The sequence below is a fragment of the Aquarana catesbeiana genome, linkage group LG12 (assembly GCF_042186555.1).
Source record: "Aquarana catesbeiana isolate 2022-GZ linkage group LG12, ASM4218655v1, whole genome shotgun sequence".
Classification (NCBI taxonomy): domain Eukaryota; kingdom Metazoa; phylum Chordata; class Amphibia; order Anura; family Ranidae; genus Aquarana; species Aquarana catesbeiana.
The window spans coordinates 48,478,723-48,505,924 of NC_133335.1; the positions used below are offsets into that span (position 1 = coordinate 48,478,723).

The 27,202-nt window shown below is 45.5% G+C and overlaps 1 protein-coding gene across 1 annotated transcript in view; it reads left to right on the plus strand.

Annotated features, from left to right (window-relative positions):
- The first annotated feature begins 6,677 nt into the window (after positions 1-6,677).
- The window catches only part of HIGD1B (HIG1 hypoxia inducible domain family member 1B), a 32,868-nt gene continuing 12,343 nt past the window's right edge, over positions 6,678-27,202 (plus strand). Inside the window, exons 1-2 of the mRNA XM_073607722.1 lie at positions 6,678-6,806; positions 9,122-9,275. Of these exons, the coding sequence (XP_073463823.1) occupies positions 9,179-9,275 (97 nt within the window). The 5' untranslated portion in view covers positions 6,678-6,806; positions 9,122-9,178. The remainder of the gene's footprint in view (positions 6,807-9,121; positions 9,276-27,202) is intronic.

Consider the following 27,202-nt stretch of genomic DNA (forward strand, 5'->3'; position numbering starts at 1 on the left):
AGCTGGGAAGGATGCAGGACAAGGTGCAGTAGTGTTGGAGGTTGTTCCGCCACCACGCCTCCAAAATGCTGATTGTGACACACCTCTCTCCTCCACCCCCTCCTCTTCTTCTTCCTCCATGGCCTCTTCCTCGGAACCAGCGGTGCTCCGTAGGCGTTCAAGGGGCTACGCAAGTACGCAGGCCAAAAGATGCCATGCGGTGCTTGAGCTGGTGTGCTTGGGGGACAGGAGCCACACTGGGGCAGAGGTTCTGTCAGCTCTGCAGGGGCAGGTTCAGAGGTGGTTGACGCCACGCCAACTTAAGGCAGGAATGGTGGTTTGCGACAATGGCACCAACCTCCTCTCTGCCCTCCGACAGGGACAAATGACCCATGTGCCCTGTTTGGCTCACGTCCTTAACTTGGTGGTGCAGCGGTTCTTGGGCAGGTACCCGGGCTTACAGGATGTCCTGAGGCAGGCCAGGAAAGTCTGTGTGCATTTCCGCCGGTCATATAATGCCAGTGCTCGGCTGACGGACCTCCAAAAGGAGTTTAACCTGCCCAAGAACCGCCTAATCTGTGACATGCCCACCAGGTGGAACTCAACGTTGGCCATGCTGCAGCGGCTGCACACGCAGCAGAGGGCCATCAATGAGTACCTGTGCGACTATGGCACCAGGACAGGGTCAGGGGAGCTTGGTTTTTTTTCCCCACGCCAGTGGGCCATGATCAGGGATGCATGCACTGTCCTGTCACCATTCGAGGAGGCCACGAGGATGGTGAGCAGTGACAGTGCATGCATCAGTGACACTGTCCCCCTTGTCCACCTGTTGGAGCACACGCTGCGTGGAATAATGGACAGGGCACTTGAGGCAGAACAGAGGCAGGAAGAGGAGGACTTCCTTAGCTCTCAAGGCCCCCTTTATCCAGACAGTGTTCCTGCGTGCCCGCCGATCACACAGGAAGAGGACGAGGAGGAAGAGGAGGAGGAGGAAGATTGTGTCAGTATGGAGGTGGAGCCTGGCACTCAGCATCAGCAGCAGTCTTTAAGGGATCAGTCCCAAGAAACACATGGACTTGTACGTGGCTGGGAGGAGGTGGCTGCGGACCATGTCGTTCTTAGTGACCCAGAGGACTCCGGACCGAATGCCTCAGCAAACCTACGCTGCATGGCCTCCCTGATCCTGCAAAGCCTGCGTAAGGATCCTCGTATTCGTGGTATCAAGGAGAAGGACCAATACTGGCTGGCAACCCTCCTTGATCCACGTTACAAGGGTAAGGTTGCGGACCTTATCTTGCCATCGCAGAGGGAGCAGAGGATGAAACATCTTCGGGAGGCCTTGCAGAAAGGTCTGTGCAACGCGTTCCCAGAGACTGGGAGGTTACAAACTCCTGTTTCTGGACAACGTGTTGCTGAGGCTTCGGTCAGTCAAAGAAGGAGCGGTGGAGAAGGTGGCCGTCTGACCGATGCGTTCAGACAATTTTTTGGTCCGCAGCCCCAAGGTATGATCGGTTCCAGCAACCATCGCCAGCGTCTGTTTTACATGGTGCAGGAATACCTAGGGGCAAGATCAGACTTGGACACCTTTCCCACCGAAAATCCTCTGGGTTACTGGGTCTTGAGGATGGATCACTGGCCAGAGCTTGCACAGTATGCAATTGAGCTACTGGCCTGTCCTGCATCCAGCGTTCTTTCGGAACGCACATTCAGTGCTGCTGGAGGCGTGGTAACCGATCACAGGGTGCGTCTGTCCACCGACTCGGTCGATCGGCTGACCTTCATAAAAATGAATGAGTCTTGGATCACCACCAGCTACCAAGCACCTGATGCTGATGTAACCGAATAATTTTTTTTGAAATCTCAGATCCCTTCAAAGACTGCCTATGCTGATGCTGAGTGACTATCCCTGAGTAATTATCCTCTTCCTCCTCAATCATCACGCTGATAGCTTGTAAGAACATTTTTGGTTCTGGGCGCCACCACCAGTGCCTAAGGCACAATTTTTCAGCCCCTGTTTAACAGGGGCGTGTAATTACAATTTTTGATGTAATACTTTGCAGCAGGGCTCGTTCCTGCATTCCAACTAGAGTGTCTGTGAGGGGTTGCAGTGTTGTGGCACCAGCACCAGTGCCTAGGGCCCAATTTTTCTGCCCCTGTCTAACAGGGGCGTGTAATTACAATTTTTGATGCAATACTTTGCAGCAGGGCTCGTTCCTGCGTTCCAACTAGAGTGTCTGTGAGGGGTTGCAGTGTTGTGGCACCAGCACCAGTGCCTAAGGCCCAATTTTTCTGCCCCTGTCTAACAGGGGCGTGTAATTACAATTTTTGATGCAATACTTTGCAGCAGGGCTCGTTCCTGCGTTCCAACTAGAGTGTCTGTGAGGGGTTGCAGTGTTGTGGCACCAGCACCAGTGCCTAAGGCCCAATTTTTCTGCCCCTGTCTAACAGGGGCGTGTAATTACAATTTTTGAAGCAATAATTTGCAGCAGGGCTCGTTCCTGCGTTCCAACTAGAGTGTCTGTGAGGGGTTGCAGTGTTGTGGCACCAGCACCAGTGCCTAAGGCCTAATTTTTCAGCTCCTGTTCAACAGGGGCATGTAATTACAATTCTTGATCTAATATTTCACAGCAGGGCCCTGTGAGGGCTTACAGTGTTGTGGCCACAGCAACACCTAAGGCCCAAATTTCTGCTGAGTATATAGGGCAGGACCCTACTTTCAAACATCTAACTTACAAACGACTCCTACTTGCAAACGGAAGGAGACAACAGGAAGTGAGATGAAATCTACCCCTAGGAAGGGAAATTCTCTCCTGTAAGAGTTAATATGGGAAAACAAGTTCTCCTTTCCACTGATGCTTTCCAATCCTTGTTCCACAAAAAAACCCAAATTTTCAAAAAACATTTTTCATTGGGACAAAAAAGTGAGGTGAAATCTTCTGAAGAGGAGGAAAGACAGCAAAACAAATGTCACAGGGGTGATAACCCTTCCCTATGTTTTCCAAAAAGCTTAGAAAAGATTTTTTGGCTGGAGCTAAACACGTTAAAAATGTTCAAAATTACAAACAGATTCTACTTAACAACAAACCTACAGTCCCTGTCTTGTTTGCACCGCCTGTATACTGCTGTTCAGAGTATATAGGGCCTGGTGGCCCCACACCTTTCCTTATTTTAATTTGGGTGCGGGGTTCCCCTTAATATCCATACAAGACCCAAAGGGACTGGTAATGGACTGGGGGGTACCCATGCCGTTTGTCTCACTGATTTTCATCCATATTGCCATGACCCGACATGACATTAAACCCGCAAGCAGTTTTAAATGAGATTTTTTCCTTTAAAAATGACATTTGGTGCAGGGACTGTTCTAAACATGGGAAACACGCGTCACTTTACAGGCATACTATAGACACCCCCCAGGTACGATATTTAAAGGAATATTTCACTTTTTTTTTTTTACTTTAAGCATCATTAAAATCACTGCTCCCGAAAAAACGGCCGTTTTTAAAAGTTTTTTTTGCATTGATACATGTCCCCTGGGGTAGGACCCGGGTCCCCAAACCCTTTTTAGGACAATACCATGCAAATTAGCCTTTAAAATGAGCACTTTTGATTTCGAACGTTCGAGTCCCATAGACGTCAATGGGGTTCTAACGTTCGTGCGAACTTTCGGTCCGTTCGCGGGTTCTGGTGCGAACCGAACCGGGGGGTGTTCGGCTCATCCCTACTGATGATAATCACAGATCACACATCATAGTAAACATGGTACCTGGGCCATTCACAGCACCCGGCACCATGGATTTGATTTAGATCAACTCAAATTAACTCAAATAAATCAAATTGAAGCGCTTCCTGATGATGCATGTATGTATGCGAAGTGCGTAGAGGCTTCTGGGTAATCACTGACGTCACTTCCTGTCCCAACCCGTACCAGATCGAGGCTTGGAATGCATGCCAATCTCGGAAGATGTAGTGGCGGAACAAACCTAAAAAACACACTGCTGGAAAGACTCAGTGCCGCTCTAAAGGCACTTGAAATTGTGAGTGTACATTTTTACAATTGGGGATGTTTACCTTGTTGGCTTGCAAATTGCGCAATGATGCCTATTTACTTCTTATGAGATAACGAGATTTGAGGAGTAACTAGTGGCAATCTAGTTGGAAAAACACAGGGAAAGTGGAGTGGTTATCCCAATATGAACCAAAGGCAAAGTTTTTTTTAGGCTCTGGTGAGTGGCCATTTCAGAAGGTGGTGGTGATGCACGAAGTAGTGAAAATGTGATTTTGAACACACTCCGCACATGGGATAGAACTGGGAAGCGGACTTTGGGAAATATTGGTAAAAACCCGTGTCCTGCAGTTTTTGATAACTTTGTAATTTTGCACTTGATAATTGAATAATTTGCACTAGAAATCTTTGCACTATAGAGCTATACAGTTTTGATGTTTGTGCACATTTTACCGATATTGTTCTTAGTGGTAACATTGTATAAGAACTTTATGATTAGCGCAGTTACACTTTTTACATGATATTAATTTCCCTCTAACCAAAGGTAGAGAATTTCTAACTGCAGCAGATTTTAATTTTAAATATAATTTTTGCACCAGGTGACACATTTTTTTCACTGAAATAGACGTCGTCTGGATGGGAGCATAAGCTGCTCTAAAACATAGATATATCTTTCAGCATTGATGGTGCCCATTCCATAGACACTAATGCACCCCCATACCATCAGAGATGCAGGCTTTTGAATCTTGAACTGATAAAAAGCCGGAAGGTCCCTCTCCTCTTTAGTCCAGAGGATGTGGTGCTCATGGCTGCCAAAAAGATTGTCCAATTTCCTGACCACAGTACAGTCACTGCAAGGGTTAATTGCTCATTTAGGTCTAGGGGCTTATTAACCCCTTCCTGCCTGCCCCGGCATTTCTTTAAAAGGTTCTGAACACCCAAGTAGCTGAGAGGATCGATGATCATCTGACCACTGTGATTGGCTGTCACACAATCAGGAGCCGGTCCCGATCGTAAGTGGGGACTGAGAGTCGTCTTTGACAGCTCGGTCTCTGTGCTGGGAGCATGCAGTGAGTGTGCTCTCAGCACAGAAGCATTGCCCCCCCCCCCCCCAATCATTTATATGTGTGGCGTGCGTTTGTTAAAGCTCACCCGTTTGCTGCCGCACATATGTGTTAGGCATGCTGCTAGACTCTTGCAGCATATTCTACCCTATGCTCCAGCAGTCTAAGGTCCTGACATAATCAAGACCTATGCAGGGTCTATAGCTCTGCATTGGATATGAGGACTGCACTGCCAGATCATCTGGTGAAGCAGAGGATCGGATAAGTAAAAGTGCTTCTCTCTCCCTTAGCATGAACAAGCAATTAACCATTGTAGTGCGGACGTAGCCTATTTGCAAGGGACCAGTGGCGGCTGCTCCATAAGGGGCACACTATCGCCGCCCCCCCATCCATACGTCTGGCCCCCTGATCTACATGCAGGGACGCCGGTATGGATTCCAATGGTGGGGGAGTGTTTGGTTTTTTTGATGCACATGATTAGAGCCTGAGGCTCTAATAGGGTCCGCGTCCCGATCCCACCCAGTTGTGTAACACTAGCGAATGAATATTCGCTATTCTGCCACATTCTCCTCCCGGCCAATCAGGAAGCCGCACTTCTGGGTTCCAATCGGCCGGAAGGAGATTGTCTGTGTCCTCGCTGGAGCAGCCCGGCTCTTCCTTCTCCCTGCCTCCATGTCTCCCCCATGCCTCCACTAGGTAAGGTGATCATCGCTGCCTGTGTCTCCCGCGTGGGGGGGGGGGGTTGTTGGTGCTGCGGGGTGATCACCACTGCCTGTGACTCCCACTGGGGGGGGGGGGGATTGTTGGTGCTGCGGTGTGATTGCTGCTGCCTGTGTCTCCCACTAGGGGGGAGGGGATTGTTGGTGCTATGGTGTGATCGCCGCTGCCTGTGTCTCCCACTGGGGGGGGGGGGGATTGTTGGTGCTATGGTGTGATCGCCGCTGCCTGTGTCTCCCACTAGGGGGGAGGGGATTGTTGGTGCTATGGTGTGATCGCCGCTGCCTGTGTATCCCGCGGGGGGGGGGATTGTTGGTGCTGCGGGATGATCGCCACTGCCTGTGTCTCCCACTGGGGGGGGATTGTTGGTGCTGCGGTGTGATCGCTGCTGCCTGTGTCTCCCGCTACAGGGGGTGGTGCTGCGGGGTGACCACCGCTGCATGTTTCTCCTGCGGGGGGTTGTTGGTGCTGCGGGGTGATCGCCGCTGCCTGCGTCTCCCATAGGGGGATTGTTGGTGCTGTGGAGTGATCACCGCTGCCAGTGCCTCCCGCGTGCGCAGGGGGTGGTGTGTAGCGTTGGTTGTGCAGCCCCCCCAAAATAGTAAGCACCAGCCACCACTGGTCACATAAAAATACTTGACCATAACTCTACTTAGCTCTATGCAACAAGAAAACCATTTTGGCTGGAGTCAGGCTTTAAGTACAATTGTGTAGAAATGAAGACAGTCTCGCAGATGGAAGAACTTTTTTTTTTAGTGTACAAATGAAGATAAGCGGCTCATCTTTAACCTCCCGCTGTCAGGTCTAGAGGGTGCCTTTAGGTCGGGATATGAGGTGTTTGCCAACTTGAATTCCCTCTTTCTTTTCATGTGTGTGATAGGAGGTCATCCAGCGACCCAGGCTATTCTTCCCAGGCTCTCCATGGAAAGCAGCCCAGTCCTCCTCGTACATAAAGCACCTCTGTGAGAGCCGAACCCATTCCTCCCAGAGTGACCTGGAAAGAGGACAGGCCTGTGTGCTCCTCCGATGCATCACTCATATAGGTGGGTATCACTCATTATCTGTCTCCTGTTTACCTATACCTGGTTATTATCCATGTGTGTACATAACCTGTCCATTAATGTACATGTTATTCTTTTGGCTGACATTTATCTTGTCTTGTATGCACCAGTTTGGAATCTATGTATACATATGATCATCAGCAGTCTCTTGAGACGCTGTCCAGAGACATCATCAAAGTGTCTGACAGAAGTTCTGACTTTATTATGATCAGCGGTTCATTATGGGAGAACCTGATCGATTGATAAATGAAGTCGTTAAATCAGATTTATGGAAGCTAAAAAGGAATGTGACATGGAGCGACCAATCAGATGTCTGCCTTTGCTTTCCAGCAATATTAAATTGCTTTTTCTAATTTTTTTTGGGCACTGCACACACTTTATAGTTGCCTTAGAACAGTCTTGCGTGCATCTGTCTCAACGCACACAAGACTCAATTTACAAAGCTTTAACACCAGTCTAAGCCACTCTATTTACAACCATGAGGCTATTCAAATGTCACTGGACTTACCCGAAAATAACTGTCACTTTTTTAAAAATTAAGGTTACTTATCCTGGTATGTTAGCTTTGTAAACTGAGCCCATAGAGTTTGTTGCTTTTGTGGTTGGAGCTAACGGATGTGTCTCTATTTCCAAACTATTTAAGGCAGGGGTCTCAAACTGGCGGCCCTACAGCTGTTGAGAAACTACAAGTCCCATCATGCCTCTGCCTGTGGAAGTCATGCTTGTAACTGTCAGCCTTGCAATGCCTCATGGGACTTGTAGTTTTGCAACAGCTGGAGGGCCGCCAGTTTGAGACCCCTGATTTAAGGAAAGGGTCTCTTGGATATCATGGGGTATGTGTTCCTGGAGATCCTTTGAAGGTGGCAGTTAGGTCTAGTTTACACTTGCTTCAAAACAACGCTTCGGACACGCTTTGTTAAAGCTCTCTGAACGACAGTCAAAGCTCCTGTCACTAAATAAAATGGTTAGCTTACAGTCCTGTTTACACCTTGCTTTTGCTTGGTGCTTCGGTGGGGCTTCGGTGGGGCTTCAAGCGAGCCTTGCCATAGACTTCTATTGAGGCTTTGAAGATGCTTTGAAACACCACTAAATCTACATGGGGTATAATCTTTGAAGCAAAGCCGAAGCAAAGCAAAAGCAAGGTGTACACAGGACTGTAAGCTAACCATTTTATTTAGTGACAGGAGCTTTGACTGGCGTTCAGAGAGCTTTTACGAAGCCTTGTTTTAAAGCAAGTGTAAACTAGCCTTTAATCACTTCAGCCCCGGAAGATTTGGCTGCTGAATGACCGGGCCATTTTTTGCGATTCGGCACTGCGTTGCTTTAACTGACAATTGTGCATCCAAACAAAATTGACGTCCTTTTTTTCCCCAAATAGAGCTTTCTTTTGGTGCTATTTGATCGCCTCTGTGGTTTTTATTTAAAAATAGCAAACAAAAATAGCAACAATTTTGAAAAAAAACACAATATTTTGTACTTTTTGCTACAATAAATACCCCCGTTTTTTTTTTTTAAAAAAGCAAATTTTCCCTCAGCTTAGGCCGATATGTATTCTTCTACATATTTTTGGTAAAAAAAATTGCAATAAGCCTATATTGATTGGTTTGCGCAAAAATTATAGCGTCTACAAAATAGGGGATAGATTTATATTATTTTTATTATTATTATTTTTTTTTACTAGTAATGGCGGCGATCTGCGATTTTTATCGGGACTGCAACATTATGGCGGACACATCGGACACTTTTGACACATTTTTGGGACCATTGGCATTTATACAGCGATCAGTGCTATAAAAAATGCATTGATTACTGTAAAAATGTCACTGACAGTGAAGGGGTTAACTGTGTTCCCTAGTGTGTGTTTCTAACTGAAGGGGGAGGGGACTGACTAGAGGAAGTGATGGATTGTGGTTCCTAGTGAATAGGAACTCACGATCTGTCACTCCTCTCAGAACAGAACAGGGAAGTGTGAGTTTACACACACGTCCCTGTTCTGTCTCTCATGCTCGCAATCGCTCGTGGCCGGCGGTCATCACGGGTGTCGGCCATGAGCATCGGCACCCCCGCTGTCCAGCGCGCCCGCGTGCCTGCTATTCCAATCCCGCGAGCCGAGGTATAGCTACAACGGTTCACGGGATCGTGCCGACCTGCCGCAGTAAAATGACGGCGGCTGGTCGGCAAGTGGTTAATGTGTGTTGAAGCCGAAGCAAGTGTAAATGAGCCCTTACTGTTACGTTCTGGGTTTTGTTATCCCTTTATTTTATACCACATTAACTCCACTTTCTCCTCTTTTGCAGATAAGTGTAAAGTTTGGAGTTGAACACCATGTGACGGGCTGGTACAAAGGTGGCAACATGTCTGCAGACAGGGATGGGTGGGTCCCGGACAAACAGGAGACTGTCACCAGCAAATTGCAACGTAAAATGAAGCAGTCCCCTCTCGTCCCAGTGGGTAAGCGAGCATTACAATAAATATCACATTTAGGGCTCTTTCACAAGGGGCGGACAGTTCAGGTTTTTAGGCGGACCTGAACAGACGCTCCATGCAGGTCTATGGAGCGACGGATGTCAGCGGTGACATGTCTGCTAACATCCGATCCGCTGAATCCAGACGGATGAAAACCCTATTTTCCATTCGTCTGGCGGATCGGATGAAATTGGACAGGCGGTCCCCCATAGAGGAGAGCGGAGATCTGACAGGTCCGTCCTTACACAGTGAGCAGAGACAGACCTGTCATCCGCCTGCTCGTCAGGGATCAGCGGATCGATCCCCCACTGAGCAAGCGGAGTCCGTAGACGGACAGCCCCGTGTGAAAGGGGCCTTATGAACCATCATTTTAATGGGATTTGCAGCACCACTGGTAGTGGAACGTAAAGCTGAACTTTACCTAAAACAACTTGATAAAAAATTATTATACGAGATTATTATTATACGAGATTTATATAGCGCCAACAGTTTACGCAGCGCTTTACAATGTATAAGGGGGACAACACAATTACAGTACAGTTCAATACAAAAGGTGCAGGAGGGCCCGGCTCGTAGAGCTTACATTCTAAAGGGAGGGGGTGGTGGTACAAAAGGTAACACATTAGTAATTATTATACCAAAATGAGTGTATGCCGTAAATTGCTTTCAGCATTGCTCTTGTTTCTTCTTGCTGGAGGTTACCATTTTGCTGATGCCCAGAGCCCCTGAACAGCAGTAAATCATAAAGCAGAACTAAACCCATCGATTTTATGGATAAAAACAAGTTACATTCCTGGAATGCTGGGATTGCTGTCATTTCGCTTGTGTCCTCAACCAAACTGTCAAACCATCTAATGGCTGTGCAGCACCATGGGAGTTGCAGTTCAAACAGAAGCAGCTCTTTGGCTGTTGTAAAGGATAGGAGGGTTTAATTCTGCTTTAAGGTTGTCAAGCAGATGGGCCTCTATATATTCAGCAGTGCTTGAAATGGAGAGCAACTGAGCATGTGCAGAGCAGGGTGAGACAGTGCATTACTGGATTTTAAACAGTATAGGCACTTATTTTTAATGCTTTACATGCAAAAGGGGCCAGCCTGAAGTCAACTAGCAGGACTTAATTTTCTTACTAAAATTCCACTTTAGGACAAGTCCTAAGTGGGTCCTTTGGCCCATCTATTCTCAGCTATTTTCTTATTCTTCAGATAATGTTTAACTTTCCCCTTTTTTTGTATGTTTCTATACAGTAGACAAATTGCTTCCAGCCTTCCTGGGTGTTCAGGGGTGGCCCAGGCCCCTCCACGCTCTCTCACAGGAAATACACTATATTGTCAAAAGTATTGGGACACCGGCCTTTACACGCACATGAACTTTAATGGCTTCCCAGTCTTATGCTGTGTACACACGAGCGGACCTTTCGACCGGACTGATCCGATGGACCAAGTCCAGCGGACGATTCGACTGTGTGTGGGCTTCATCGGACCTGCAGCAGACTTTTTCGGTCGAGGTCTGACGGACCTTAGATTTTGAACATGTTTCAAATCTTTCAGACGGACTCGAGTCCGGTCGAAAAATCCACTCGTCTGTATGCTAGTCCGACGGACAAAAACCGACGCTAGGGCAGCTATTGGCTACTGACTATCAACTTCTTTATTTTAGTCCGGTCATACGTCATCATGTACGAATCCGTCGGACTTTGGTGTGTTCGTGTGTGGGCAAGTCCGGTCGTTAGAAAGTCGAAAGTACGTCGTAACTCCGTCGAAAGTCCGTCAGAAAGACCATCGGACCTTTGTTGTCGAAAAGTCCGACTGTGTGTATGCGGGGGTTCAATATGGAGTTGGCCCACCCTTTGCAACTATACCAGCTTCAATTCTTCTGGGAAGGCTGTCTACAAGGTTTAGGAGTGTGTCTATGGGAATATTTGACCATTCTTCCAGAAGTGCATTTGTGAGGTCAGGCACTGATGTTGGACGAGAAGGCCTGGCTCGCAGTCTCCACTCTAATTAACCCCAATGGTGTTCTATCAGGTTGAGGTCAGGATTCTGTGCAGGCCAGTCAAGTTATGGACCTTGCTTTGTGCACTGGTGTGCAGTCATGTTGGAACAGGAAGGGGCCATCCTCAAACTGTTCCCACAAAGTTTGGAGCATGAAATTGTCCAAAATGTCTTGGTATGCTTAAGAGTTCCCTTCACTGGAACTAAAGGGCCAAGCCCAACCCCTGAAAAACAACCCCACACCATAATCCCCCCTCCGCCAAATGGTTTGGACCAGTGCACAAAGCAAGGTCCATAAAGACATAGATGAGCGAGTTTGGGGTGGAGGAACTTGACTGGTCCTGACCTCAACCCGATAAAAGACCTTTGGGATTAATTAGATTGGAGACTGCGAGCCAGACCTTCTCGTCCACACCAGTGCTTGACCTCACAAGTGCTCTTCTGGAAGAATGGTCAAACATTCCCATAGACACACTCCTAAACCTTGTGGACAGCCTTCCCAGAAGAGTTGAAGCTGTTATAGCTGCAAAGGGTGGGCCAACTCAATATTGAAGGCAGGTGTCCCAATACTTTTGACAATATAGTGTGTGTATGGGCATGTTGTTCTCACAATGATGGCTTATTAAGATGTGAAGTTCTTTCGATATACCTACCGCACTTGTTCTTCATTTTAATTGTAAGCATTTTAACACATTGTGCACTCCTTTTGGCTACATATGTTAATTTCAAGATTTAAATTAAAATAAAAATTTGCAAAAAAAAAAAAACACACTTAACTTCCCACCCAATAATTAACCACATTTACCATTGACGCTAACACTTAACCATCTCCCTAAGACTTAAAATGTAAATACCGTATATCAAAAAGTTAGATAGATCCCTTACCTAAACTGAAGATATAATAAAAAACATGCATTAAACTTCTGCCAATGACAGATGTTTGTATTTTTTCTGTGTGATATACCAGGCATTGGCAGCCTGGTATATCACACCTTTCAGGTACCAGGTGATAATGGCTAGTGGGGGGGAGGGGAAACATGCATCAGTATAGGCGCACTCTTGCCAATTTTTTATTTTATTTTTTTTGTAAAATTTTGCATTGCCGATATTGCCTATATCTGTGTCTACCTAATGGCAACTCACCTTCTAAATTTGTCCCGGTGTCCATTGTTACAAGACAGAAAGTGTTGGGAATCTAAAATTAAACCGTTCTTAACAACAAGGTGAGGGGAAACATTCCAATATTTCTAATAATAAATAATGAATTTCCCCTGACTTTGGACTTCCTCTTACTTCCTGTTGTGTCTCCAGGACAGGAAGTGAAGGGAATTCTCCTCAATTGGAACACAGGCTTCAAATAAAACATTGATTTTAACAATTCTCTACTCTATCCAAGTTAAAAATAGGTTAACATAACCGATGAAATGATGACTTATCACTTAACCTTACCCAAATACTTCATCCATTCCTTACCCTAACCTCTAGTCTATTCCCTGGCACTGAATTAAACCTCTACAGCACCATACTTTAATGCCCGCCACCCATAACTATTGGGTGTGCCAGTCCTGCTCTGATACCTAAACGCTGCCAAAGCCTTCAGTGCTGAAAACAACCAATTTCACCACAGATTTAATAGATACATGAGATCTTTAAGCTAGAACATTCTTCAACAATATTCTGTCTCTAGGAAGATATTTTTTGTATTTGACCCATATCTGTAACTTTGCATTAAGCAAGGGGACCAGACAGTCCAAATTAGGAACCAGAAGGCGTGTATAATGATTCGGGGAATGTGTGCATCCATTGACAGCATTACAAAAGGCTTTAGGCTGTCATAAAGAGCCTGATTTGAAATGTTCACAGTGCTGGCAGAGAATGGGCAGTGAAGTGGTTAACTCATGAACAAGAATTAGATGATGGCACCCCATGTACAGGCTCCGTACACAAAGAATTTGTTGTTGGAAGCAGCATGCTCTATTCTAGACCTATAGAGCAGTGGTCTCTAGATGTGGTCCTTTGCTTGCCTTTATCCGGTCCTTGGGGCACTCACCATCCCACTGATATGAGACAATATTCTACCATCAACAATGGGGCACCCTTTCACCCATTGATATCAACAATGGGGCACTCTTTCTCCCACTGATATCAACAATGGGGCACCCTTTCTCACACTGTTATCAACAATGGGGCGCCATTTCTCCCACTGATATCAACAATGGGGCGCCATTTCTCCCACTGATATCAACAATGGGGCGCCATTTCTCCCACTGATATCAACAATGGGGCGCCATTTCTCCCACTGATATCAACAATGGGGCACCATTTCTCCCACTGATATCAACAATGGGGCACCATTTCTCCCACTGTTATCAACAATGCGGCACCATTTCATCCGCTGATATCAACAATGGGGCGCCATTTCTCTTATTGATATCAACAATGGGGCACCCTTTCTCCCACTCATATCAACAATAGGGCGCCATTTCTCCAATTGATATCAACAATGGGGCACCATTTCTCCCACTGATATCAACAATGGGGCACCATTTCTCCCACTGATATCAACAATGGGGCACCATTTCTCCCACTGATATCAATAATTGGGCGCCATTTCTCCCACTGATATCAACAATGGGGCGCCATTTATCCCACTGATGTCAACAATGGGGCGCCGTTTCTCCCATTGATATCAACAATGGGGTGCCATTTCTCCCTCTGATATCAATAATGGGGTGCCATTTCTCCCATTGATATCAATAATGGGGTGCCATTTCTCCCATTGATATCAACAATGGGGTGCCATTTCTCCCACTGATGTCAACAATGGGGTGCCATTTCTCCCTCTGATATCAATAATGGGGTGCCATTTCTCCCATTGATATCAACAAAGGGGCACCCTTTCTCCCACTGATATCAACAATGGGGCACCATTTCTCCCATTGATATCAACAAAGGGGCACCCTTTCTCCCACTGATATCAACAATGGGGCACCATTTCTCCTATTGATATCAACAATGGGGCGCCATTTCTCCCACTGATATCAACGATGGGGCATCATTTTGCCCATTGATATCAACAATGTGGTGCCATTTCTCCCACTGACACCAACAATGGAGCACTATTCCTTCCCCTAATACCAAAGATGGGGTACGGCTTACTCTCAATGATGCCAGAAAAAAATTATATTCTTGCTGGCCACAATCCAGCACCCCTAAAGTCTGAAGTACAGTAAACTGGCTCTTTGACCCCTGCTATAGAGCATCGAACTGTCTAGTCCAGCAATCGAGAACCTGAAAGGAGGAGATGGTGCATATTATTTGGCTTTCAGTCCTCTATTTCTGCAGCTCCTGCACACCTTTCACAGAAAGTTCAACAGCTCCCTTAACCTGGGAATATGTAGAGGTGGCCAGGCAAGGCAAACAAAATGGACTGTTTGGTAACTTTACAATCTGCATTATTAACAATTTCCTGATATTTCACAATATATATCAATACCATTTTTTTAAAAATAGACTTCCAGAGGGCTGAGAGACAGATGCGAGCCAATCCGCCAGCCCCATAGAAGTCCCATAGAAGTCTATGGGAGTCTACTGCACATGCATGGACACTGGGTGAAGAATGTTAGCACAAAGGGTCTAAACCTTGCAGAAGACCTTGGTGGGGAGAATGTGGTATGGAGCTTTGGGGGGTGGGGTGGAAGGTGGAATAGGGGGTTGGGCTATTTCAGTTTGGAAGTGTGGGGGCAGAAGGGTAAGAAAATTTGGTTTGAAAGTTTCCTCAACCTGTAACCTCCAGTGAAGTGGCTTTGCCAATATTAGAATGATGTAAGCAGCCTACAGGCTGTAAGAAGCATTTCCTTAGGCAAGCCATACATGGGTCGAACTTCTAAAGAATTTTCTTTTGAAAACCTTAGCTAAGAATTTTCGTTCGAATTTCCCACCATTAGCGGGCTGCAGCAACAGCCGAATTTCTAATCAATGATGGGAGAATCGTGCGAGAAATGTAATCGAAAAAAAAATTTGCATGTGCAAGAAAAGAAGATTCCCGGAAGGAAAAGAAGATTCCCAGCCACGAAAATTCTTTTCTGTAGCAACTTGAGGTGAAATTGAAGGCTTGGTTGGTCGAATTTCAAAATCAATGATGGCACCATCGGATCACAAAACGCACAAAATTTCTGATTTTCAAAAGAAAATTATTTCGAAATTCGACTATGTATGGCCAACCTTAGTCTACTCTTCACCACTGATCAGACTACAACATTGTACCAAGTGAAAAAGTGAGAGGTTTCAGATGATCAGGGGCTAAGATAAGGATGCCTGAACAAAGGTGGTTCCATCTTCCCAGAGCGAAAAGCAGATGAAGGTATTGTCAAAGGGAGTACTGTGATCTCTGTAAAGGCTCATTTACATTTGCTTTGACTTCAACACACGTTGAAGCGCCTACCGATTCAACACACTTTTTTTATGTGTTTTTGATACTTCTGTGATGCTTCGGCGGTGCTTCGATGATGCTTTTATGAAGCTTTAATGAAGCTTGGCAGATGCCCTCTGTATGTGTTGATATCTCATACATGCAATTTCTTCAAAACAAAGCGAAGCTAAAGCTGAATTAAAGCCTCTCCAAAGCTGCAGGTGCTTCAAGCGAGCTTTGCCATAGACTTCTATGGAGGCTTTGAGGACCCTTTCAAGCACCACTAAAGTGACATGGGGTATCATTTTTGAAGCAAAGCCAGAGCAAAGCAAAGCAAAGCAAAAGCAGGTGTAAACAGGACTGTAAGCTAACAATTTTATTTAGTCACTGGGGCTTTGACTTGTGTTCAGAGAGCTTTAACAAAGCGTGTCCAAAGCCATGTTTTGAAGCAAGTGTCACTAGTCCTAAGTGATAATAAATATCTGGAATTGCTGCACTTACATTTTTTTTTTTTTGCACTTACAATGTACTTTACCTGAAAAAACATATACAATATCTCACAAAAGTGAGTACACCCCTCACATGTTTGTAGATATTTTATCATATCTTTTCATGTGACAACACTGAAGAAATGACACTTTTCTACAATGTAAAGTAGTGAGTGTACAGCTTGTATAACAGTGTAAATTTGTTGTCCCCTCAAAATAACTCAACACACAGTCATTAATGTATAAACCGCTGGCAACAAAAGTGAGTACACCCCTAAGTGAAAATGTCCAAACTGGGCCCAAAGTGTCAATATTTTGTGTGGCCATCATTATTTTCCAGCACTGCCTTAACCCTCTTGGGCATGGAGTTCACAAGGGCTTCACAGGTTGCCACTGAAGTCCTCTTCCACTCCTCCATGATGACATCACTGAGCTGGTGGATGTTAGAGACCTTGCGCTCCTCCACCTTCTGTTTGAGGACGCCCCACAGATGCTCAATATGGTTTAGGTCTGAAGACATGCTTGGCTGGTCCATCACCTTTACCCTCAGCTTCTTTAGCAAGGCAGTGGTCGTCTTGGAGGTGTGTTTTGAGGTCGTTATGTTGGAATACTGTCCTATGTAGACAAACAATTCTTTTTTTCAGATTCTCAGAGTTCTTTGCCATGAGGTGCCATGTTGAACTTCCAGTGACCAGTATGAGAGAGTGAGAGCGATAACACCAAATTTAACACACCTGCTCATTCACACCTGAGACCTTGTAACACTAACGAGTCACATGACACCGGAGGTGGGAAAATGGCTAATTGAGCCCAACTTGGACATTTTCACTTAGGGGTGTACTCACTTTTGTTGCCAGCGGTTTAGACATTAATGGCTGTGTGTTGAGTTATTTTGAGAGGACAGCAAATTTACACTGTTATACAAGCTGTACACTCACTACTTTACATTGTAGCAAAGTGTCATTTCTTCAGTGTTGTCGTATAAAAAGATAAAATAAAATATTTACAAAAATGTGAGGGGTGTACTTACTTTTGTGAGATACTGTATGATGCTGGGTCCTCTTTAAAAACTGTTAACACTGTATTTTGCAACCCCCCGTTCTTTCCGCCCACAGCACAAGCCCACGAGTGCTTTATGGTAAACGAATAGGTTGACGGCAGAATAAGACTATGTGATGCATCAAGTCTGACCCATTTATCCTTTATTTATTTTGTTATTTTATTTTTTTTATATTTTGGGGGTCTTCATTTTTTTTCTGCTTTTAGATCTATGTTTATCCTAAGCACATTATATTCATTTTCTATTGTTTTCAGTAAATTATTCCGAAATGACTAAAAAGGCATCAAAGCTTGTTGTCCGTTATAAAGAATACCACTTTTTTTGGCCAGTAAGCAATATTGCCATAGGAAAATCATTAGCGACAGAGCACACTGGCTGCATTCATAGCAATCTGGCAGGGGCTCATCCATTTTGTCCTAATTCCCCGATAATATTGCTGACTGGGTAATTGTGTGGATATTCAGAGAAGGCTGCCTGGCACAGTGCTGGGGTATACATTTGCATAAGAGGCTGTCTGAGCCCCCTCAGCATAGCCAATGAGGACTCTACCTCACTCAGAACCACCCTGGTTTAAGAATTAGAAGAATCCAAGCCGTGGGCTGGTTGGATCTAGAGGAGGCCACTTCTGCTCTTTGAAAAGCGTTTAAGAGTTCCTGCTGTGATTTTAAAGTTGAGAGCAGCCTGACTGGGCCGGTGGGGGTAATTGCTCAGGTCTATTTTCACTCTTAACTATACCTCTCCATTATAATCTTATCCAACTCAAAGTTAAAGTGAGCTTAAAACAACCGGTTCCTTAACCACTTCAGCCCCGGAAGGTTTTACCCCCTTCCTGACCAGAGCACTTTTTACAATTCGGCACTGCGTCGCTTTAACTGCTAATTGCGCGGTCATGCAATGCTGTACCCAAACGAAATTTGCGTCCTTTTCTTCCCACAAATAGAGCTTTCTTTTGATGGTATTTGATCACCTCTGCCGTTTTTATTTTTTGCGCTATACACGGAAAAAGACCGAAAATTTTGAAAAAAAATGATATTTTCTACTTTTTGTTCTAAAAAAAATCCAATAAACTCAATTTTAGTCATACATTTAGGCCAAAATGTATTCGGCCACATGTCTTTGGTAGAAAAAATGTCAATAAGTGTATATTTATTGGTTTGCGCAAAAGTTATAGCGCCTACAAACTAGGGTACATTTTTCTGGAATTTACACAGCCTTTAATTTATGACTGCCTATGTCGTTTCTTGAGGTGCTAAAATGGCAGGGCAGTACAAAACCCCCACAAATGACCCCATTTTGGAAAGTAGACACCCCAAGGAATTTGCTGAGAGGCATGTTGAGCCCATTGAATATTTATTTTTTTTGTCCCAAGTGATTGAATAATGACAAAAAAAAAAATTACAAAAAGTTGTCACTAAATGATATATTGCTCACACAGGCCATGGGCATATGTGGAATTGCACCCCAAAATACATTTAGCTGCTTCTCCTGAGTATGGGGATACCACATGTGTGGGACTTTTTGAGAGCCTAGCCGCGTACGGGGCCCCGAAAACCAATCACTGCCTTCAGGATTTCTAAGGGCGTACATTTTTGATTTTACTCCTCACTACCTATCACAGTTTCGGAGGCCATGGAATGCCCAGGTGGCACAAACCCCCCCAAATGACCCCATTTTGGAAAGTAGACACCCCAAGCTATTTGCTGAGAGGCATGGTGAGTATTTTGCAGCTCTCATTTGTTTTTGAAAATAAAGAAAGACGAGAAAAAAAAATTTTTTTCTTTTTTCAATTTTCAAAACTTTGTGACAAAAAGTGAGGTCTGCAAAATACTCACTATACCTCTCAGCAAATAGCTTGGGGTGTCTACTTTCCAAAATGGGGTCATTTGGGGGGGTTTTTTGCCACCTGGGCATTCCATGGTCTCCGAGACTGTGATAGGCAGTGAAGAGTGAAATCAAAAATTTACGGCCTTAGAAAGCCTGAAGGCGGTGCTTGGTTTTCGGGGTCCCGTACGCGGCTAGGCTCCCAAAAAGTCTCACACATGTGGTATCCCCGTACTCAGGAGAAGCAACAGAATGCATTTTGGGGTGTAATTTCACATATTCCCATGGCATGTTTGAGCAATATATCATTTTGTGACAACTTTGCGCAAAAAAAAATAAAAAAAATAAAAAATTGTCTCTTTCCCGCAACTTGTGTCACAATATAAAATATTCCATGGACTCGACATGCCTCTCAGCAAATAGCTTGGGGTGTCTACTTTCCAAAATGGGGTCATTTGGGGGGGTTTTGAACTGTCCTGGCATTTTATGCACAACATCTAGAAGCTTATGTCACACATCACCCACTCTTCTAACCACTTGAAGACAAAGCCCTTTCTGACACTTTTTGATTACATAAAAAAATAATTTTTTTTTGCAAGAAAATTACTTTGAACCCCCAAACATTATATATTTTTTTAAAGCAAATGCCCTACAGATTAAAATGGTGGGTGTTTCATTTTTTTTTTTCACACAGTATTTGCGCAGCGATTTTTCAAACGCATTTTTTGGGGAAAAAACACACTTTTTTAAATTTTAATGCACTAAAACACACTATATTGCCCAAATGTTTGATGAAATAAAAAAGATGATCTTAGGCCGAGTACATGGATACCAAACATGACATGCTTTAAAATTGCGCACAAACGTGCAGTGGCGACAAACTAAATACATTTTTAAAAGCCTTTACAGGTTACCACTTTAGATTTACAGAGGAGGTCTACTGCTAAAATTACTGCCCTCGATCTGACGTTCGCGGTGACACCTCACATGCATGGTGCAATTGCTGTTTACATTTGACGCCAGACCGACGCTTGCGTTCGCCTTAGCGCGAGAGCAGGGGGGACAGGGGTGCTTTTTTTTTTTTTTTTTTTTCTTTATTATTATTATTTTTTATCTTATTTTTAAACTGTTCCTTTCATTTTTTTTTTTTAAATAATTTTTATTGTTATCTCAGGGAATGTAAATATCCCCTATCATAGCAATAGGTAGTGACAGGTACTCTTTTTTGCAAAAATTGGGGTCTATTAGACCCTAGATTTCTCCTCTGCTCTCAAAGCATCTGACCACACCAAGATCGGTGTGATAAAATGCTTTCCCAATTTCCCAATGGCGCTGTTTACATCCGGCGAAATCTAAGTCATAAAATGCTCGTAGCTTCCGGTTTCTTAGGCCATAGAGATGTTTGGAGCCACGCTGGTCTCTGATCAGCTCTATGGTCAGCTGGCTGAATCACCGGCTGCATTCTCAGGTTCCCTGTTTAGACAGGAGAGCCAGAGAAAAACACGGAAGACGTGGGGGGGGGGCATTCCCTCCCACTGCTTGTAAAAGCAGTCTAGAGGCTAATTAGCTGCTAGGATTGCTTTTACATGAAAGCCGATCGCTAGCTGAAAAGAATGATACCAAGATGATACCTAAACCTGCAGGCATCATTCTGGTATAACCACTCAAAGTCGTGAATGGCGTACCTGAAGACAAAAAAATGGTCAACAATAAAGCACAGTAAACGGTAAGGTATAAAAAATTGCATACCTGAAAAACAAGCATGATAAAACATAATAACAATAAAACATTGCAGAATAGAATACAGTAAAAAAGAGCAGAACAATAGAGAGAGAGAATAGAGAGAGAGAGAACAATAAAACGACAACTATTTTTTTTTTATTTTATATTTTTGTGTTTTTTTTTTTTTTTTACACTTTTTTTTGTAACTAACTTTTATAACTGTAACCGGTTCCAGGTTCGGGTCTCTCAAAATGCGATGGCATCTTGGGAGACCCTGTGAAAGTGTGCCTAGTCTGTGCAATGCTGTACCCTACGCTAATACTCAACTAGTGAATGGTAGCGTTCAAAACATTCACCAATGCAAAGACCAGGATTGTCAGGACAGGAGGGACAATAATAGTGGGTGTCACGCCTATATCCGCGCTTGCTGCAGACACGACATCTTTTTTGGGGGGGTTTGTTGGGTAGGGGTACTCGGGAGGACATAAAGAAAATGCCTCTCATGCAGCCGACTGCATTTGGTTGGGGATGTCAATGGGGGAAGTACGGGTGCTGCAGAAGTGGTGGGTTCCCAATTAGGATTGGCGAATGCAGCAGGAAGGGCACTATGGGCACGACGGGCCTGTGTTTGTCTTTTTGGTGGCAGTGGGACACTACTTGTGCTTGCCACCTCACCAGCTTGAACTGCACTTATGGGACTCGCCACGTCACCAAGTGTTACTGCAGTGCTGGTTTGACTACGACCGGGGTGTACTAGGCCGCTGGTGCTTGCCAGTTCACCAAAACGCTACCAAAAAAACTGTTAGTGATCGCAGGGATCAGGCCTGACTCTGCGAACGCTGCAGTTATGCGTTTAGTGTTTTGTAAGTGACAGTGATCGATCGATACTGCACTTGGGTGGGCTGGGCCGGGCGGAGGGGCAAAACGCAGGTGCTAGCAGGTATCTGGGCTGATCCCGCTAACACTGCGTGTTTGGGAACCCTAAACTGCTGGGGACGCTAGTATAGATCTGATCGGATCAGATATTGATCCGTTCAGATACTATACCACTAAGGGAGGTGTACGCTGCGTGCGTGGGTGTTAGCGGTACTGGCACTAACCTGACGCTGCCTGGGGCTGGTGCTTGCCAGTTCACCAAAACGCTACCAAGAAAACTGTTAGCGATCGCAGGGATCAGGCCTGACTCTGTGAACGCTGCAGTTATGCGTTTAGTGTTTTGTAAGTGACAGTGATCGATCGATACTGCACTTGGGTGGGCTGGGCCGGGCAGAGGGGAAAAACGCAGGTGCTAGCGGGTATCTGGGCTGATCCCGCTAACACTGCGTTTTTGGGAACCCTAAACTGCTGGGGACACTAGTATAGATCTGATCGGATCAGATATTGATCCGTACAGATACTATACCACTAAGGGAGGCGTATGCTGCGTGCGTGGGTGTTAGCGGTACTGGCGCTAATCTGACGCTGCCTGGGGCGACGCATATCACCGCCGGGCGATCAGGGGGCTAAACCTTTATTCGGTAATAAACGGCGGGTGCCCTGACACTATAAAAAATAAACGAACTAACCAGCGTCACCCGTAACGGTTATACGGTGATCAGTGGTGAAAGGGTTAACTAGGGGGCAATCAAGGGGTTAAAACATTTATTAGGTAGTATATGGGGGTCCCTGTCGCTATAAAACGCTGACGACGAACCTAAATATTTACCTCCCTAACTAGCGTCACCAGCGACACTAATACAGCGATCAGAAAAATGATCGCTTAGTGACACTGGTGACAGGGGGTGATCAAGGGGTTAAAACTTTATTAGGGGGGGTTAGGGGGGTACCCTAGACCTAAAGGGGGCCTAACACTCACTGCCCTAACACTGTAACTGTCACAAACTGACACCATGCAGTAATCAGAAAAAAAAAAAAATTCTGCTTGCTGTCAGTTTGTGACAGGGGGGGGGGTGATTGGGGGGGGATCGGGGGGCGATCGGGGGGGGGGATCGGGGGTGTAAAGTATGCCTGGCATGTTCTACTGTGTGTGTGTGTGTGTTGTGCACTTACATGTCTTCTCTCCTCGGCGCTGGGACGATAACTGCCAAGCCGAGGAGAGATGACATCACATCCTCTGCCTGTGTGAAACTACACACAGGCAGGGGAGGATTCCAATTGGCTGGGAGCGATCGCGAGGGGGGGGCCACGATCGGATGGTCTCCCCCTCGCCTCCCGACGCTCCCAGTCAAATGCCGACCGCCGCTGGCACCGGGGGGGGTCCGATCGGACCCCCCGCCCGCGGGAGGCAGATCACGTACAGGTACGTGATTCTGCCTGCCCGTGCCATTCTGCCGCCGTATATGTGCGTTAGGCGGTCGGCAAGTGGTTAAAGACAAAACCCAGCCTATAAAATGAGCATTTACACTTAGCTTTCTGGGGACCCCTGTCTCTAAACTTTGGCACTGTTCTGCTTCCCAGCTGCTCTATGTATTCCACACTTCCAGGTGTGTAAATACCTCTTTCCCCTACAGCATGCTGTATTTCTTGTAGTATGCCAACACAGGACCCATCCAAAGTGTTAAATACCCGCAGTGGCCGAGGAGCAGCAAATGTGTTAAGTTTGAGGACACAGGCCACCAAAAAGGTAAGTACAGTGGAACCTTGGTTTACGAGTAACGTGGTTAATGAGCGTTTTGAAAGACAAGCAACTTTTTTAAAAAAAATTCTGACTCGGTTTGCGAGTGTTGTCTTGCAAAACGAGCAGAATTCAAGCTAATGGGGTGTGCAGTACCGCATTTGGCCAGAGGTGCGGGGGCGCCGGTGACACTCGGAACGGTTCGGAGCCATTCGAAAATACTCGGAAATACTCAGTTCCCGATTGTTTCCGAGTTCAGCCAAGCTGTCCCCGAGTATTTTCGAGACTCTCTGGCACCCCCCCCCCACCTCTGGTCACATTATTGCATGCAATATAAGTCAATGCGGAACTAATTATCTTCGTTTCCATTGACTTCTATGGGGAAACTCGCTTTGATATGCGAGTGCTTTGGATTACAAGCTTTCTCCTGGAACGGATTATACTCGTAATCCAAGGTTCCACTGTACAGATGTTCTTCTTTTAAAGGCTATATTTACTTTACAAGTGACATTGTGGTGACAGGATCACTTTAACATCCTAAAATTGGATACTTGGCCAGCTTTGTCACATAGAACAAGTCACATGCTCCTCCATACCTAGGAGTACTATTTTTCCTTCAACTTCCCAGCAATGAACAGAGCCTTGATTCTTTCTTGGTTAGCTCCCTTTCAAGATTGCTGATTTATTGTCCAATCAGATGGGTGGTGGAAGTCTGGTGATGTTAGGAAGATGAATTGCTTAAAGCGGAGTTCCACCCAAAAGTGGAACTTCCGCTCTTTTGTTTTCTCTCCCCCTCTGGTGCCACAATTGGCACCTTTTGGGGGAGAGGGGGGACAGGATACCTGTCTTTGACAGGTATCCTGTTCCCACTTCTTGGAGTCCACGCCGCGGCCCATGACATCACCGCGGGGCTCCCTCCTCCTCTCCCTGTCGCCGGGCCAGTAGGAGAGAGGAGCGGGGCCTCGTGCATGCGCAGTAGTGTTCCCGGCGTGAAGCCATAAGGCTACACTACCAGGTACCCTTACCCGCAATGGCGGCGGCAGCACCTGACAGCTGATGGATAGCTGTCGCTGGACTCCAGGACAGGTAAGTGTCCCATTGTTAAAAGCCAGCAGCTGCAGTATGTGTAGCTGCTGGCTTTTCAGTTTGTTTTTTTTTGGCGGAACACCACTTTAAAGTGATTGTAAAGTCTCATTTAAAAAAAACAAACATGTTATACTTACCTCCTCTGTGCAGTTGGTTTTGCACAGAGCAGCCTGGATCCTCCTCTTCTCGGGTCCCTCTTTGCTACTCCTGGCCCCTCCCTCCTGTCGAGTGCCCCTACAGCCAACCGCTTCCAATGGGGGCACCCAAGCCGTGTCACAGCTCCCTGTATCTATTCAGACATGGAGCCCTGACCCAGCCCCGCCGCCTCTCTCCCCTGATTGGCTAGCTGACTTTGATTGACAACCGCAGGAGCCAATGGCGCCGCTGCTGTGTCTCAGCCAATCAGGAGGAGTGTCCTGGATGGCTTAGACATTCATGGACATCGCTGGAGAAAGATGAGGCTCAGGTAAGTAATTAGAGGGTGCTGGGGGTGGTTGCTACACACAGAAGGTTTTTTTAACTTTAAAGAGGAACTGCAGTCTGCTCACTTAATTTGTAATAAAAACATCTTTGCCATTCTGAAGCTTCCCTCCAACCACTTTGCATATTATTTTATATATACTGTGATTCTGTACTTGCCAAATATGCTGAAGAAATCTCCCTCCACTAAGTCTGGCTGCATCCATTTTAACTGTGGGCAGCTGAAGCGGCTGCCTGTTCACTTCCTTGATTTACACAGACACACAGAGCCACACCTCCAGCTCTGCAGCTCTCATTGGCCCTCTTATGACTCATCCTCCCTCCCTTCCTGGCAAACTCTCATGAGAGTGAGAGAGAGCTGTGCATGATGTCATAAGCATAGTCTTGTTACCAGACAAGAAACAGGAAGTTGCAGCCACTGTCATTATACTGCGGCAGGTCGGCATGATCCCGCGAACCGTCGTAGCTGTACGTCGGCTCTTTTAAGTGGGATAGCAGGCGCACGCCCGCTGCATTGCGGGGGTGCCGATGCTCGTGGCTGGCGGTTGCGATGACCGCCGGCTTTGTGCGATCGCGGGCGCGAGAGGCAGAACAGGGACGTGTGTGTGTATGTGTGTAAACACACAAATCCCTGTTCTGTAAGGAGAGGAGAGGCAAATCTTGAGTTCCTAATAGCTAGGAACCATGATCTGTCATCTCCTTTGGTCAGTCCCCTCCCCCCACAGTTAGAACACACAGTCAGGGAACACAGTTAACCCCTTGATCACTTCCTAGTGTTAACCCCTTCACTGCCAGTGACATTTACACAGTAATCAGTGCATTTTTTTAGCACTGATTGCTGTATAATTGTCAATGGTTTAAAAAATGTGTCAAAAGTGTCCGCCATAATGTTGCAGTCCCGATAAAAATCGCAGATCGCCGCCATTACTAGTAAACAAAATAAAATAATAAAAATGCCATAAATATATCCCCTATTTTGTTGACGCTAAAACTTTTGCGCAAAACAATCAATATATGCTTATTGCGAGTTTAATTACCAAAAATATGTAGAAGAATACATATCGGCCTAAACTGAGACAAAATTAGCTTTTTTTAAAAAGATTGGGGATATTTATTATAGCAAAAAGTACAAAATATTGGGGGTTATTTACGGAAGGCAAATCCACGTTGCATTGCAAGTGCACTTGAAAGTGCAGTCGCTCTAAATCTAAGGGGTAGATCTGAAATGAGTGGAAGCTCTGCTGATTTTATCATCCAATCATGTACAAGCTAAAATGCTGTTTTTTATTTTCCTTGCATGTCCCCCTCGGATCTACAGCGACTTTACTTCCAGGTGCACTTGCAGTGCAAAGTGGATTTTCCTTTAGTAAATAACCCCTATTGTGTTTTTTTCAAAATTGTCGCTCTTTTTTTGTTTATAACACAAAAAATAAAAACCGCAGAGGTGATCAAATGCCACTAAAAGAAAGCTCTACTTGTGGGAAAAAAAGGACATCAATTTTGTTTGGGTACAGCGTCGCACGACTGCGCAATTGTCAGTTAAAGCGACGCAGTGCCGTATCGCAAAAAATAGCCTGGTCACTGAGCAGCCAAATCTTCCAGGGCTGAAGTGGTTAATGCAATGCAAAGTGCACTTGAAATTGCATTGAAAGTGCAGTCACTGTAAATCTGAGGGGTAGATCTGAAATGAGGGGAAGCTCTGCCGATTTATCATCCAATCATGTGCAAGCTAAAATGTGGTTCTTTTATTTTCCTTGCATGTCCCCCTCGAATCTGCAGCGACTGCACTTCCAAGTGCACTTTCAGTGCAATTTCAAGTGCACTTTGCACTTGTAGTTTGCACTTGTAGTGCAAAGTGGATTTGCCTTTTGTAAATAACCCACAAGAATTGTATTCTATTATACTCCTACATTAATAACAACTAATCATTGGTGCATTTAAAGTGAAACTCCAGGCAAACAGCTATAAAATTCATGTCAAAAGACATGTATGGGGGGACTACTGTAACCTTCTACTGGATTTGCAATAGTGCTATACATCCACTGTGCAATATTTTTGAACCAATGAAAATACTTGCATTATTTAGACCCCTTTCACACTGGGGCGCTTTTCAGGTGCTTTGGCGCTAAAAATAGCACCTGAAAAGCGCCTCCCCAGTGTGAAAGCCGAGTGCTTTCACACTGGGGGCGATGCGCTTGCAGGACGGGGAAAAAAGTCCTGCAAGCAGCATCTTTGGGGCA